The 17,208-nt window shown below is 42.6% G+C and overlaps 1 protein-coding gene across 1 annotated transcript in view; it reads right to left on the bottom strand.

Annotated features, from left to right (window-relative positions):
* Window positions 1–16,461, bottom strand: part of CNKSR3 (CNKSR family member 3) — a 53,781-nt gene extending 37,320 nt beyond the window's left edge. Inside the window, exon 1 of the mRNA XM_040057610.2 lies at window positions 16,296–16,461. Coding sequence (XP_039913544.1) covers window positions 16,296–16,347 — 52 coding nt within the window. The 5' untranslated portion in view covers window positions 16,348–16,461. The remainder of the gene's footprint in view (window positions 1–16,295) is intronic.
* Between the last annotated feature and the right edge of the window lie 747 nt (window positions 16,462–17,208).

The following is a 17,208-nucleotide window of genomic DNA, read 5'->3' as shown; positions in this document are numbered from 1 at the left end:
ACGTTTTAAGACATGCTGGTCGAGACATTTTAAATTGTACCCAAACAGGACTTTGCAACTTCTATAGTAACGGTAGATCTGTTCCTCTAAAAACTGGTTTGCTTTATTGATGCAAATTAGCTTTACCTAGGCCCAGTAGGGTTTTGACAAGAGCACAGTGGTATCTGGCCATTGAAAGCTGCAATTGAGAAAAATCTACAAACAAGGCCTTTGTCCCTCCCTCCATAGAGTGCTTGGCTTTATAGGGACCCAATCCCTTCACCATGTGCTCCCTCCTGTACAGCGCACACAGGATGACTGCTGCAGAAACCAAGCACCCATGGGCATACCGCAGCATTTGTCCCCTTCTGCAGCTAGGTGGCAACAGGAACAGGGGTGGGAGAGCAATTGCCATTTCAGCTTCAGGCTGCTCCAGCACCCCGACTCACTCTCTCACCAGGGATTCCTCATGCAGGAGGACAACATGACCTCAAGAGATTCATGGGATCCCAAATAGCACAAAGAGATGTACAGCTGGTTACTGCCAACTCACTTTTACCAAAAACTGAGGTAAAGTTCCCCCATACCACCAGAGAGACTTGTCCCAGCCACGTAACATCAACATCTTGCAAGCAGAAGGCAATCCGTGAGGATGTCTGTGCCTCGACTACTGCAACAGGACTTTAGAAGCTCAGCAGCAGCTTCAGCCAGCATAATGGGCTGCCAATTGGAGAAACACATAGGAGGACACAACCCAGTCTGCCATCTCTGCTGTGGAGTTACTGCAAAATTCAAGGGCAGAAAGATGCAGGGAGTGGGGGACAGACAGCAGAAAATGGCACAACTGTGACCAGGAGTGCTCCTCTGTCTGAGACCCGACTCAAGCATTGTGAGACCCCCCACATGCTCCTCACTAGACTGGCTGCAGACCCCACTTAGAGACCTGTATTTCCTCACACCCATTAACAGCTCCAAAGAGAAGCCCAAAAGAAATCTTACTGCTGCTACTAACAGATACAGATGTTTTCACTAAATCAATGCAAACCACAGAGGAAATACATTTCCCAGAATTTTCCAGCTCACACAACTATGCTGAATTTGTTGTGTGGTTTCTTTTTAATACCACTATTCTAACACACACACATATTTTACAGGAAAATTTTTACTCAAAACACATCTCTAAACTCTACCATTTTGCTTGCAGAAGTAAAATAGCATTGAACATAAAATAGTTCCAATGTTAACTATGGAGTCATTCACAAGATTAAAAAAACCAGATTTTTTTTTTTTAAGGGAAACAATTTAATTTTGTTTTATTGTTCAAGTGGAATACATATTGCAGCTTAATCCATAGCAGGAATATGAAATTTTTCCAGTCTCCAGAGGCAAAAACTCTAGAAGCTGTGGAAATTAAGGAATTTGGACTCAGTCTGTACTTCATGATGGATGGCTGAAGACCACCTCTTTAGTCTCATTCTTCCCACTGTCTGTCTTACTCCTCTCTCCAACATCCCTGGTCCCCTTGTTTCTCACCTCTGAATCACAGAATGGGTAAAATTGGAAGGCACCTTGATGGGGTCTCCCGATCCACCTCCCAGCACCTGCACCATACTACCTAACCATTGCCAGAAAACCTTCCAGGTCCATAGCAAAAGTGAGGAAAACTACAGGTGATGAGAGGGTCTCACCATGTGCTCTGGCTGTATCTGAGCATCTTCTGGGGGGCACGCCAAGGCACCAGAGAAACGCTGCAAATAGCAGGCTGGACCAACATTCCCCATCCCTGGCACACCAGTGCACCACCTGGCAGCAAATGACACCACACAAGGCACAGGTTTAGGCATAGCTTTGGGGAGTTATAGATACCGTACAGGGGAGAACCAGTAGCGGGACTGCACTTGGCACCGTGGATTTAAGGAATATAAGGCTCTTTAATAACTGATAGGACATTGAACAAAAGACAGGGAATGCTACAAAAAGAGAGGACAGTGAGGAATACAGTGTGCTATAGGACAGGTAGGGTTGCACTGCTTGTAAAAAACAAAAAAAATTGGAAAGAAACATTTAACACCTTACAAAAGGGTATGTCCTTTGGCAGGTTTCACTCTAACCCTCACATCTCCTTAATCCAGTTTTCCAAGCAGCAGACACACAAAGTTAAACCTATAAAAAGGGAGCTTCCTACCATTGTACTTCTCCAGTTTACCTAACTGCATTATTACTATAAAGTCATTTTATAGTAATAAAATGACAATAAAAACAACCAAATTCAAACAACTCTCACAAGAGCAGACATAGGAACGCTCATGGACAACTTAATGAGCCTTTTCCCTTATAGAGTCTTGGAATTTCAATTGTAATGTTTAAGCATTCACAGTAACAAGCAGTTCACACCAGCACCATCACAAGATGAAACTTCAAGGTTCCAAAAATCCAAATGTGTCTGAAAGAGGAAGTGTTTCTGCTTCACAGAGAGGCAACATCAGTAGAACAGTCACCTGTATTTCCACATATGTTATCTTTCACCTACTGACACTTCAAAGCAGTGCTTCATCAGTTCATTATTTTCATGCATTTAACCATTCTCTTTGTCTACATGGCATCACTGAGTTCTTATTAATAATCAATTTTTCCTCATACTGAGATTTTTCTGTGCCACTACAGAGTTGGGAAGGGGTTTTTTGCTTGTTTTGTATTATTTTGTGTGAGTTTTTTGTTTGTTTTTTCTTATTTTAAGAACAATGTTACAAACTAATTAATTGAGTTTTTTAAAAAAACCCAAAACATAATTCCCATGCTTGTGTCAGTAAACACAAACTCAATAGCTGAAAGGACATGAACTGGTAGAAGAGGAAACCCTTACAAGAGGCACAAATTGGCAGATACCTCCTAAAACCCTCAAGCCATTCAAGGAGAAAACGTGCTACCCCAGTGGTTGATCCACTTGTAAGCACCATATTTCTCCTGCATCCTAAAAACAACTATTCTCTCTTTCAGTTAAGCCAAACTTCCCATCAGTCACTTTACTGCTGTATAGTAACCAAGGGAAAGGATTTTCTAAGCTGGATTTTAAATAAGGTTGGATGGATCAGATAACATTTGTGAAAGTCCTACATAACCACTTAACAACCACTCTTCTTCTTAATAATCTAAGAGATTATTAAGTGGACAATCTCCTCTTAAAGCTTTGAGTTCTGTATTTGCAAAACAGATGCATGAAGGGATGAAAATCCCATAAACAGTTTGCATTTGTAATGTCTGACACAATTTAGTCATTTGGGAGCATCTTACATGCGTGCATGCAGAAGATTGCATGCAATTTTTCACAATAAGGCCCTGATGCTGAACCTGTAACATTATTTTTAACACCAAAAATAACCTACTGCCATCCTGCTGCATTAAACAGGTGGAAAACAGGCTAGAAACATACAGATGCTGTCCTAAAAACAATGGTTGCAATAATTTTTACACTTGTTTTTTTAACGCGATATACTTCCCAATTTCTATTCCTAAGGTCACCTAGACATTTTCTTATTTTTCTTCTACTTACTGCTGCACTTGCATTTCAAATAGCATTAAGTTTAAAGAAACACATCAAGTATCCTCTTAGTGCTCAGATTTTTTGGCAAATCAGTACCAAGAATATAAGTAATGAGAAGCAGTAAATGCAAGGTTTTGTGTGAAAATGAGTGTCTTGTATGTCACTAACATTATACTTCAAGAATGGGGTAGAAAGAAGAATTAGGTTATATTTCACAAGCACTGTAAAATTTTAAATGCTTTTCTGGTCCCTGAAATACTGATTTGGAAGCCAGGACACTTATTCCTGATATTTATGTTGGTTTTAAAAGTGTCATCTGATAAGGGCTGTTCGAAATTGGAAGGTACAAAAACTTAGAAGTAGATGTTTGCCCATTCATAAAAAGATATTACATCCAATCTAGAAATAACAAAAAGTTTTAGTTAAATGCAGTTATTTGTTTGTTTTGACCAACTTCAAGTTGTCTGAGCAGCCTCTCTCCTGGATGCATACTGTATCTCACTTATTATAGAGCCTTATTTCCAAACTACCCAAAGAGATAAAATAACCTCTTCAAGCCCTCAGATCAGACTTCCACAAGTCTATCTGCCACATGGTCAGTACTGTGTAGCAATCTCCAGAAGTGATTGACTTCTCAAACTTCCAAATCATAAGAAATTGCTCACAGAGCCCAAAGCACTTGGAAACAAATTCAGAAGTAATACTTCAGTGGATACTTTGCAAGGGAAGACAGAACTTGCCACAACTGAGACTGCCTCTATTTGTTAACTTTATGGAAATGAACTTTTAAGACGGTGATTTATGGAAGCTTGTTTGATCACTCTTTAGTTTCTATTACAGCACTGTACTGACCTTATTTACACCCAAGTTAATCATTAGGTCCTTACATGAGGTGGAGAATGGTGGGGGAGGAAAGACAAGGGGAAACAGAGGTAGAACAAGGAGGGTTTATTTTCTAAATTAAAGGCATTTAAAAAAATGCTGCCTTTTGTCACATGTATAAGCATCTACTTTACAATGGGGAAAAATAGTCCAAATATCTCTGAAAACTATTGTAAAACACCCAGGAGACATGTCAAGTAAGTGACAAGCAAGACCAATGTGACAGAATATCACCTAGAAAAGATCATATTAACAGGAAAATACAAGGAGTAAAGGGAAGTACAGAAGAAAAAGTAAAGTTGATTAAATTGCTACAGAAAGTTTTCATTGCAGACATTCACCCCAAAGCAACCATTTAACAGACCTTTAGACAACCACACTACTTCAACCGCAGCAAGCACAAAAGAATTCTTTGCATTATTTTCCTCTTAATGTTTATTTCAAAATGACAGAAGTAGCAGTATCTCCAAAGCAAGCAATCCACAGGAGAACACTACAAGCATATAATAAACAGGGCAATGTAGAAGTCTTCTTATCCCAAAGTTACTCTCTCTAGACATCCCACCCCACTCATGTGAAATATGAAAGACATTTATTTTAGCCCCGTGTTTTCAATTCCAAGAGATATAAAACTGTCATCAACCTCGTGGTCTGTAAACACTAAACTTCAACTGCTGTTACCCATCTCATGCACACACACAAATCCTGCTGAAAAGATGCTGGAATGAGAGTCACAGAAACCAAAAGCATGTATTTACTTGCAAGCCAGAGCTAACAGCAGCTCCTCAATCTCTGTTCCTAGACAGTAAACTGCTCAGGCCTTGAGAGCTTACGGATAGAGGGGACAGGCCAGACCCCCACCCACCTCCATGCAAAACCCCCAGCAAGCGAAGCCTTTGGAGATAACCACACAGCAAAACTTCATAGCAAAGCAAAACTCAACTTGAAAAACAAACAACGCATCCCACCTGGAGGCAAAAATCAACCTTCAGTCCATTTTATCTGGAGTTGGGCTTCCATCAGCCCATACGCACATCTCATCACCAAGCCTCCACCCATTTGGTTTATTGTTGTGAAGAACTTCACAGCAGCATAGAGGATTACACTTCCAAAGAAATAAAATGAAAGTAAGTAGAAGCACAGAATTCAATCACATGCAATATTAATATTACGGTATTTACACAATGACTGCAGGTAACACAAAAGCATGCCTCCTAAGGTGACCGCTTCCATGCCTTGTCAGCTGTAATAGGTTATGGCCCTTCCATGAGGAAAAGAAGTCAAGATCTTTGCAGCAAGAATAAATTTTACACTCATTATTGGTCTTTGCTGGCCCTAAAAATAAATACTATCCTTCAACAGGTCAAGCACAAAGTATTTAATTTTCCAAAAGCAACAACAGTACACTTTACATTACTTGTTTGTGTCTACCACATGAACCTTGTGTGCCTGATAACTTTATGTGCTTAATAGGAAGCAACAACCTCTCATGCCCTACAGCCACCACGTAATTAAGAGCTTGCCTTTTAAAAGTTACAAGGTATTTGTGGATGAAGGCGAGTCTCATTAGTCACAAGAGCTCCTTTTCTTGAACTCAGGCAATTAACACTCTGTTGCCTGTTCCCACAGTGGAAGCAAAAAGAAACATTGCAAAATTGCCTGCCTCTTGTCTCCCAAGAAGAAACGGGGTGATCTCTTTAATCTGGTGTGGAACTGTTTTGGCTGATTGCAGCAATGTCCATTACTCACATCTGCCTCTCCTTTGCGTGTGCACCCTTGCAAACACTGTGATTACTGTTCCACCCATGAGCAATTCAGGGAGCAGGCTGCTGCAAGGCAACAGCTGATGCAGTTGCCAGACAGCCAAGCTTTGGGATGACAACCTCCTACTCGGTTATGAAATACAGATGCCTAGCACCTTACAGTCTGACAGTCACCAGGGAGGAATAAGTACAGGCACATGAAAATCACCAGCCATCAGCATCTGCTGATGAATGACAAGCTGAATGACATTAACAAGCTGAATGACACGACATTAACAGAAAGATGCTGATGTTGCATACACCTTTCCATCATGGACAGATCCCCAGGAGTCCCTACTGGATTCTCCTAGGAGATGCTGTCATTAGTTGGATGCATAAATTACTTCATTTTAAAAAGCCTCACAACATTTCCATCAGGAATTCTCTCTTCTTAAAAGTTACTCCTTGCATTATTTTGCCCAGCCCTCAAAGTGCCTTCCACGAACCAGGATGTACTGTCTTGAGGCACTCAGTAAAACAGGCATTTTAAAGCACATCACAACTGGGTCAAAAAAAGAAAGTATATCAACTGAGCAGCTGAACACCAAATCTTTTGAGCTTCTCCATAATTTTACAATCACTTTAAACATCTAAAGCAATTGCTTAAGACAATTAGATGCCAGGCCCGTTTTCATTATTACATACCTTTCAGCCCAAGTTATGATGCTGTTTCCTAAAATAGCAGAGACCCGAGAGTGCAAGTGCAACACTCCAACCATAACAAAGCCAAAGGTATCTTAAGATCATCCGTGGCAAAGCTGAGGGCTCTGTCTGAATCATAGACAAGTCCAAAATACCATTAAACTGACCAGGAGACCTACAACCTTCCTTTGACAAAAAGTAGAACAGGAGAGGGCAGAGCAGAGTCCTACAAGTACCTCAGCCAGTCCATCTGACATCCTCATTTTTCATGATGATGAAGAGGGGCAAGGGTGTGAGCAGATATTCTACCCTCCTAGGAGGGTGGTGTCAACGCATTTCTGACCCACTGTTGAAGCTCTGGACAAGTCTCCCTGATACTTTTAAGCCACAGCAAAGCACCATCAGATATTTGTCAGGAAGTCAGGCCATTTGGATGATGGCTATTTGCCTCTTCCTAACAGTTAAATTTGGTCTGGTTTGGCTTTGGTTTGGGGTTTTTTTTGGAAAAAATCTGTTACAGAGTACAATTCTTTTTGGTGCAACTTCCAGACATTGCATAATTCCTAGGTGCAAGAAGCATCTTGAGGAAAAGACCCATGCATACATGCCTAACAAAGCTGCTAGGGGGATAATGGGCAGAACAAAAATACTGTAAATCTTAACAGAAAATTAGTTTTCAGAAGTTAACACATTTTTGAGAACACCCAATGATGGGGAAGAATAATAAAGAGCAAAATATAATTCAGTAAAGCCACAAAAGATAATTAAGTTTCCAACTATCATTTCAACGCTCTCTTAACTCTTGGAAAAGTGAAGATGATATTGGACAATAAAATTTACATGCTCAATTATACATGTGCTAGAAACCACAGAGTCCATTCAGTATTCTGCAGTAACCAAGCCATGTTAATTTGAGCAGACCTGCAAGCGTGCATACAACCTGGCAAACCTGGAAATTATCATTTCCATGAAAGGCAGCTCAACAAAAGTCTCCACACATGCCTAACACATGACTGACTCTCCTGGGAGCTGGAATTCCTCTCCAAATACATCACCTTGAGAAGACAGTAATAATCTTACTACAATAAAAAACTGGCACATATTGTTGCTACTGGTACCATAGCCACATCCAATGGGATTGTCCAATTGGGTTGTTGGAAGAGATAATTTTATACACCAAAGATGCTAACAAGCTTGGAACTTCTACACAATGCTGTGGTCTAAAAAGATGTGTTATGAGAAGACAAAATCAGCAAGATATAGAAATGTTATTGGCAGGTTTGATTTCCAAGTCCTTGTTTCAATCACATATAGAATTATTTATCCAATGTTATTGTCTGAAACAGTGTGATGTAGGTATAGCTAAGAGAAAAGATGAACTGTTTTGAAATACAAGGAAATAATTACAATGCTTTTATGTTGACACAGGGATTATATTTCACAAGAGGTATAACATTACACCCTCTGGTAAAAACAAAGTCCAAATACCACAAGACATACTACAAATTTTGATGAAAAAGACTAAAAACATACAGAATTTATAGCATATTTATCTTTTGTCTCCTCTTTCTTCCAAAGTTTCCATTACAGCTCACCTTAGGAATGTCAACAATTAGTAAGTGTAACTTTTGCCATAATACTTTTATAATTCTGTTTGGTGAAATTGACAGAATACAAACAGAATCCAGCCCCTTGCAAAGGAAGCAAGTGAAGCAGTGAATACATATCTTGACTACAACCAGGCGGGGAGGGAAGAAAAAAAAAATGTTTCATGTCAGAGCAGGTAGCTGTATTTCACTTGGTTCCCACTTTTGCTCTGTAATACTCTCTGGGTACATCTCCATCCACTACATGTTCTTCAGGCCACATTCTTCAGGCATGTCTGAACTTGTTCTCAGAGCCCTCTACTTAGGGCAAGTTCTACTAAGGGGGGACAGAGTGGGAAAGTAAATCTTCATCTCTTTGTTCCCTTCTCCCTCCCCACCCCAAGCACACACCTCGGCAGTGCAGTGCTGAGATACCTGCTGAGGTACAGCATTCTGCCTCCTGCTAAACTTTGAGTCCTTCTCTTCTTGCTTGGAAAGCACCTGTACCAGAGAAGGTCTCTTATTTAATGGCAAAATGGGCTTACTGCAGTGCTCTTTATAAAGCATTCACCCAGCCAACTTCATTTTGCTAAAACAAGACAGAGATAAATAAACGTAATGATAAAAGGATGGCAACCTAAGCAATATTCATTTTGCACACCCAAGCCAGAGACATCAGGATGATTAACCCAGAAGCATGTACCAACACTTGCTTAGCAGAAGCCTTAGCCCTTGATGAGCACCAATTAAGTTCTTTGCTTTGATCAAGGTGCAAGATAAGATCACATTTATGCCACAAAGCTTTGACTGCAACAGCACACCGTGCACTTTGCTTACCTACACCTAACTACTAGTGTAAGAAACAGTCCAAAAAAATATTTTGTCATTATAGTGAAAAAGAACATTCTTCTTTCTTAAGGGTGTACAGAGAAGCATATATAAGAAACTACTTTAACACAGAACTGATACAGTATTATAACAGAATTCAGCCGAGTGCTGAACACATGACTGTAGACCCGTCACAGAGGTCAGTGATCTGATCTCACCAAATCAAACACAGACGCTTGGTTTTGCCCAGCGCATGTGATGTTTGATGAAAATTAGCTACATTTCATAATACCATAAATATCTATTTTAATAGGTAATGAATGTTTAAACCCAGCGAAACAGATCAGGCTGATTTAGTGTACCTCCTGCAGATCCTCCAGGCTGTGAAGTGTTACTGCTTGTGCTCTGAAAAGATAGAGGCAGGTATATTGAAACCCACAGGCAATTTCCTCATGCAAAGGAAGCATGGCCCAGGGACCTGAATGATAGACTCAGACTCTAAAGTTATCCCACTCTGTTAAAGAGAACCCAAATGGCACAAGGACTCTACACAAAGCCTAGCATCAATCAGAGACCCACGGTCAAACAGAATTTTTATTTGCATCGCCTATCTCTTACTGCAGCCCTGTGAGCAAACACATTAAAATCTTGAGCTACCCCCCATCACCACGAAGAGATGAGGCCTGAAGAACTCCCATAAACGTGTGAGAGGTTGTTATAGTGACCCCAGTTCAATTAACTCCTGTCAGCCCTTCCTTTCCTCTCCACAAATGTGCCTTACCATCATCAGTACCTCACTACCTCCTCCTTTTTTTGGCAGGACTTATTTGGGGTGTGTGGAGGACAGAGCAAGGAGAAACACTGCAGATACACCATTCCTCTAGGAAGGCAAGACTTGACTGTGTGATACCCATTAGGCAAAGACAAGGTGCAAATTCAGAGCAGTATCACTTCCATGAAAAATATACAATGGAAAGCAACATCTTTCACTTAATTCACAGAGACACTGCTTAGACTTATTCATTAACATGCCTTCTGTGTGAAGCATCAGTGAAAATCTTGTCCTAAGATGACAGAGCAAACCAAAACAATGAGCAGTCTTGCCACCTCTTCTGCAATTCCCTGTGACCAGTCATTATCTGTTAGACATTCTTGGAAGGAGCTCCATGACTTAAACCAAGCAATTCAGAAATTTTCATTGAAGAGACAAAAAGGAACAAACACCCCCCAAAAAACCCCACATACTACTGAGTACTTGATTATACGCTGTATTCACTCATCACTCTTAACTGCAATTTATCCTGTAGCATATGTTGAGTAAAAGCTTTTTGTTGGGGTCTTTTACTAAAGAAAACAAACCTCAACATACATTTTTATCCAGTGCCTGGTGCTTTGTCTTCCTGTAGCTCTTGCAATATGCTAATGAGTGTAAACACAAGGAGAGGCATGACCCTCCTTCAAGAAGTTTTGCAGGCTGAAAACACACGGTTCCAGGAAAGAAATGCAAGGAAGTAACACATAACAAGAATTCTGAAAGCCTGGAGCTCAAGCAATATTTCATCAAAAATGAGGATTTTCCTATAGAAGTCTCCAAAAACAGATACAAATTACTTCCTGACCTTCAACTTTCAAAGAAAGGAGAAAAGCCGCCTGCACAGTGGCCAGTCTCTGCACCTCTAACTAGGCAGTTTCACTACATTCTATAAAGTTACAACCAACTTTCCACTAATGCCTATCATGATTTTAGCTTTTGAAATGTTGCTTTTCCAGACATTATGCTGACAGCATTCAACTTTTAGACTTTCTGATGTTTGGTTATAGTAGTTTGAACAGCAATTTAATGGAAAATAAACAGAGCTGACTGTGAATATGAAAAGATCAAGGGCAAAAAAAAAAAACAAAAAACCAACCCACAAGAAAGTGCAGCACAGTAAAACCTATGAAAACGTGATCCAAACAGATGAACAGAGGCCAACTTTGATTTATGTTTTCATACATATTCATTCATCTTAGCAACAATGCAGCGATAACTTGAAGACTGCAGTAGTACAAACTTGTTGTGCAAGTTTTTACTTTGTTTCAGCCCACAAATAAATATAAATAGATGTATTTAGTATATTCCAGCTTTTGCTAGTAAAACATTATGGGCAAGCTTAGATGTGCAAAGAATGGTTGTTCAATACCATTTTATGATCTAAATAATAAGCATTAGAGTGTTTTTAGGTAACCAAGAAAATGTTAGGAAAGAGGAAAGAGACTGCCTGTATCCCAGGCATGGGCAGTGTTCCCTGTTATTCCTCAACGAAAGCAAAATACTCCTGTCTTACAAAATAACTAGCAGTTCCTTAGTGTTAGATTTTCCCAAATAACTTGAACACAATGGCATTCACTTGAGAGTGCCTAAAATGAAAAGCTAAAAAATAACTCCAGTGCTCAGCATCACTCATAATTTGTTCTAAAATCCAGCTCTGGTTTGCAGCTCCCAGCACACAGAGTTAACACGACTGACCTTGTTGAAATCTCCCTGGGAAAGCAAGATAGCTCTAAAAAAAGAACACCAGGCCCTCACGATTAATTGCTAACTATTAATAAATTAGCATATTTCTCCCTCTTCTCCCAGACATACCTATAAATGTAGTTGCCCAACAGCTTTACCAGGAATGGAAATCTGAGTATTTCATGACATATGCAGGAATAAGTAATGTCCATGAGCTACTAAGAAAGGGAATAACTGAACCTGGAGTGCAATAATGAGCCTGAAGCAGATGCATGATCCCCAGCCAGCTGAATCTACAGCTCCAGTGACAAAGGCCAGACTGTAATGGAGCCTCACAACAACAGAGGCTTCTAACCACAAGCACATCAAACTGTCTTTACCATGTAAAATTTTGCTTGAAGTCACAACTCACACAAGCATGTGAAGCCTGGGGAAAGAGGGAAGAGACAGATCAGGCTACAGCAAACAAAGAGGAGGCACAGCAATGCTCTCTAAGATGACAGTGACATTTCTCACACAGGAGCTCTATGCCAAACGCTGCTTTCCTCTTCCTCACATCTTCTGAGGAAGGACCTCAGCTGAGGGGTTTCCAGTAGCCAGGGGCTTCTGAGACCAGAAAAAGTTTCACCATACCATCAATTATCTTTATGCTGGTAAAATTAAGTCATTTTTATACAGTGTACTACGTATGTGCTGCAACTTCTATGGCCACTCACCTGCCTGGCAACAAGAAGGAATACCTCTTGAGGAAATCTCAAGAAATTCAGGCACACAAGAAAGCTGTGATATACAGGTGAGGACTTTGAGCCCCCAAGCAAGCACAGCAAGAACAAAAAAAGCAAGAACACAAGTAAACTACAACACTATCCAGATATTAGTCCGCACCACAACAAGGATCAACTCAAAACAACCCAGAGAAACAAACCCCAAAAACACCTTCTCAGCAGAGGTAGGAAACAGTGCAGACAATTTTGTTCAAAGAGCATAAACTCCATGCCAGCCCAGGCACAAGTAAATCAGCACAGCATCCTAGGCAAATCCATACTTTTTCATGGCTGAATATGGCCCCTAAATGCTATCTGAATTAATTGTGCTGTAAGAGAAACTTTAAACTACACCATCACTTCTTCCAGACAGAAGTTGAGGCGGTGCTTACAGAAATAACTAAATATCAAAATAAAAATCAGATCGTTTTCAAACATTGATGATGTAGCTAAAAGTTATCACATCCTTGGTCAAAGCTTGAGAAATGCTTCACATGCACAGAAAATTGCTAACAAGGAAAGCACAACTCTTCCTCTGCAGCTTCACTTTAACTAGACCAGCTCTTATTAGCTGCTATTGCCAGTACAGCGCCCTGTGCCAGAAAAAACACCCTTGTTCATAAAAAATAGCAGCATTCTAGGCTGAATTAGCAAGAGCAGACAAGCAACTGTGTTTTGTATCAGCTGTAGTTGGAAACAATGAACAGAGCACTTTTTATTTAAAACCAGACTACAAATATCTAAAAATATTTATGTTCAGCTTACTACTCCTTGATAGGTTCTATTTTAAATTCTACATAAATGCTACTTACAGTATTTACCAAGGACTGAACAACTCAAAATCTCAGAGCAAAACTCTTCAGAACAAGAGTTGCCTTGTTAAGAAAAGTTACTTAGAAGCAACTAAAAAAAAGGAAAAGTAAGTTAAGTTGACCAAGAGCAAATAAGCTGTCCAGCAGTGGTCATACAGCCCACTTTGGGATTTTGCTTTTAGGAGTTTGTTTCATGGGAAAGGATAAATTTCCATTATTCCTTTTGGTTTGGAAAAGACATTAAAAAAAAAAAAATCAATTTTCTGAAGTTTGATTAAGGGGGAGGCAGGAGGAGGGGAAAAGAGAAATGTTCTAGAACAAATATCCTCAGTTTCACATTGAACATTAAAATGGACTGAGTCAGACCACTTATTTCCACCAATCTCTACATTTTCCCAAGATATTTTTTATCACTGTATGATAAGAATCATTATCTGCAAAACCAATCTCCCCACTGAGAGCTGGCATCTCCCAGCAGTTGTTTTTTTTACGTCATGCTCCTAAAATACATCTCCATGGCACCACAGCACTAACTACTGGCAGCAGATATCACCAGACAAATAATTTTTCCCAGAGTTCAACCAGTTCAGTTAAGATCATAGCCTCACTTCTCACAGAAGGCACGTGCAAGAAAACAAAGAGCATAAGCTCCCCTCCAATCACTTGTTTCATAAAACTAACCTTGAGAATTAAATGTAATATTCATAAGGTTAAATTAAATTGGTCTTGGTCAAACATGAAACCCGATGGTTGTGAACTACACAGTAAATAACTATTTTGGATTGAAAATAAACTATGGAACATTGTGCTAAGAAGGCTGTTAGCTAGCTATTAAAGAGTCTATTTTCATGTGCAGAGATGAAAGTATAACCATAAAGAAATATTTTCCACATCTCATTTCTTTATTACAGTCTTGTCATGCAGGGAGTGACATAAAATGACTCTATGTACTGAACAAGTCGAACGCTTACCTAGAAACTGGAAAACAAAAGCACAAACAAAAGTCACCAGCAGCCTTTAATCTATTCCTTTACATTTCAAAGTACACGTGTCTGCATTAGTCAGAAGATCCACCCCCCAACTACAGCCAGCCCTCAGATTATTCTGCATAACACTAATTGAGGGTCCAGCTGAAGAGTTACCTGTTCAAGGAACCTGCAAGTAAAATAAATTATGCAAGAAAGGAAGCCAAGCATGCTTAAGAATAATAAAGGCTTTTTAAATGATTAGCAGGCTTACTCTTTCATCTGGCAAGGTAACAAACTTTCAGCACCCAAGAGAAAAAACACAATGAGGGAAAAGCTTTGTATAAATATTCCACATGCCAAAGCAAAAGGCTTATTTCACTGGAACAATGCACTGCTGTTTAAACCAGTTCCAAGCATAAAAATGAGAGATGTTTCTGGGGAAATTATTTATATGTTAACGCATAACTTCACAGCACGTTTTTGTGGAATCCTCTCCTCACAAAGTCTGCTTGGACAGTCCCTCACTGGCACCGGCCCCTTCAGGCACATGTTCACGCTCAGGAGGGCTGGGAGCATCCATCTCTCGCTGTCTGAAAACACGAGTCTGCTTTCCAAATCTGCCTGTTTTGAGCCGCGCTGCTGCCAGGCGCTGACCACAGACAGGCAGGCGGTCCGAGCGGCGTTATGGTCCTGAGACACGGCAGTAATGGCTGCTGGGAGCGAACGCCGCTTCTAACCCCGGCAAACTTTCACCTCTCAAAACACTCCTAACTTCTCATCAACTTAAACTCCAGCTAAGCCTGTGAAAATACTTTACGTAACCAAAGAGGATCATGTAAAGCTAAAACGTAAAGCTGCAAGGAAAAAAAAAAAAAAAAAAAAAACCAAAAAAAAAAAAAAAACCGAGAGAGAGACGTACACTCCAGAAGTCATAAATCCCTCACCTAACTCACAGCTCCAGTTCCCTTTTGATTCATTCCCTGTAGAGCGGGAACTGCGACAGCAACACCCCGGTCGGCATTCGGGGAGCGCTCGCAGAGTCCAAGCGGAGTATGACCAGCCGAGGCTGAAGCTGCCCTCACGGGCAGCCCCGGTAACACCCAGCGCCGCCGAAGTGCCCGCGGCAGGAGCCCCCCTCCCGCCCCCCGGGCTGGGGCAGGGGCAGGCGAGCGGCACACCGCGGTCCCGCCGTGGCTTTTGCTGCTGTCAGCACTGCAAACACACCTCGAAGATGAGGAGGACGCTTTTGCTGGCGGGAGAGGGAGAGACACAAGCACACACCCGAGAGATGAGGGGTGGGAGGGATGGACGGACAGACTGGCGGACGAAAGGGCCGCTATTCACCTAACCGAGCTGGAGCTGAGGGTTTCAGTCCCATCACCGCTAAAGAGGATAAAGAGTTCTTGCTTAGTTGAGCTAGTTTAAAAACTTCTCGCTTAGCTCACAAACCTGAAGTTTTTTCAAACCGTGAATGGATTCCGCCTGAGAAGCTGAAAGTTAACTTTTCGCGGGACTTTCCCGACCTGAACGACTCTGTGATTCCACGATCCTACCTGCCTGAAGGAGCACGGTAATCCTCTCCCCATGCAATCATACTAGCTAAGACGAACACAGGGAGAAGGGGACCGAGCCATGGGCAGAGACCCCACTGCAGATATATAGACGGACCTCCAGTCAGCCAGTCTCGCTGCAAAACTTTCTCTTTCCCAATGTCAGAAAAAGAACCAATACACCGAATATCCCGCAAGGCGAAGCAGGCACAAGTCTGCACGGAGGAGCGCCGGCAGGAGGGCGCGGGAAGCCGCCAGCTCCCGAACACCACGCCGAGGAGCCCCGGGGCTCGGCCGGGGCCGGCGCTGGCCAAGGCCGCGCTCCCCCCGCCGCCCGCGCAGCCGCCCCGCCGGGCAGAGGAGCCGCGGCGGCAGCGGGGCACTCTCAGCGCGCCGTCGGAAAGTTCCGCCGGGGTTCAGACGGGAGGGCCGGCTCCCCCTTACCCTTAGTCCAGTCCACCACTTGCTTCGGGCTCCACTTGGTCACCGGCTCCATGGCGGGTGCGAGCCCGCCGGCACCAGCCCCCGGGACAGACCGCAGCTCCTCGGGCCGCGGATTTGCCCCCTCTCACGCTCACATCCCGGCAGCGCCGCTCCGGGCCGCCCCTTCCCCGGCCCGGCTCCTCCCGCCGGCCGCGGCAGGGCCCGCCTCGCTGCCGCTCCGCCCCCAGGTGCCGTGTCCCGCCCGGGCCGGGCCGGCCTCGTGCTTGGGAAAGCGCCGAGAAAAAAGTTCGTGGGTTTCCCGCTCCGACAGGTCCGGAGAGACGGCGATTCGGGAGCCGCCCGGCATCCTTCCCCGGGAGCGGCGGGCGGGCCGTGGGGTGGAGCGGCGGCCAGGCGCTGCACCCCGCTTCGGTGGTGGCTCAGTGTGAGTCACAGCCTTGGGGCAATTTTAGCAGCAACTGCAGAGTGCCTTGAACCACGCTTGTCCCCGTATTGACATTTGGGGTTTTTGTTTCTGAATCCTTCGCTTAAATGCGTCCTTGGGTGTGGAGGCTGTTTCGCCAGAAGAGTTTACTTTTATTTTGCTGCCTTCTCTTGGGAAGTGCGTTAAGCCATCAGCTACACCTCAGACTCGCTTTCCTCGCGGGAAATGGGTCGCTTGTGTCCTGGCTGCCCCCCGAAGCCCATGTAAATCCCTACTGAGTGTCAGTCTCAGAGGCTGAAGGGCTGACCTCCAGAGCTGTGTGCGCAGCATACCGACCTCTGCCATTCCCTAGCACTGAGCATGTAACTCGGCCTTGCAAACGCTCTTCCGTGTAGCAAGGAAACATGAAGAAAACAGGAGTTTTTACTGTGTCTATCACAATACTGTTCAGCAGCAAATTCCAGCCCGAAGCCCTTTTGTAGCATGCAC

Source organism: Hirundo rustica, chromosome 3 (genome assembly GCF_015227805.2).
Source record: "Hirundo rustica isolate bHirRus1 chromosome 3, bHirRus1.pri.v3, whole genome shotgun sequence".
Lineage (NCBI taxonomy): Eukaryota > Metazoa > Chordata > Aves > Passeriformes > Hirundinidae > Hirundo > Hirundo rustica.
This window is presented reverse-complemented; position numbering and strand designations above follow the sequence as displayed.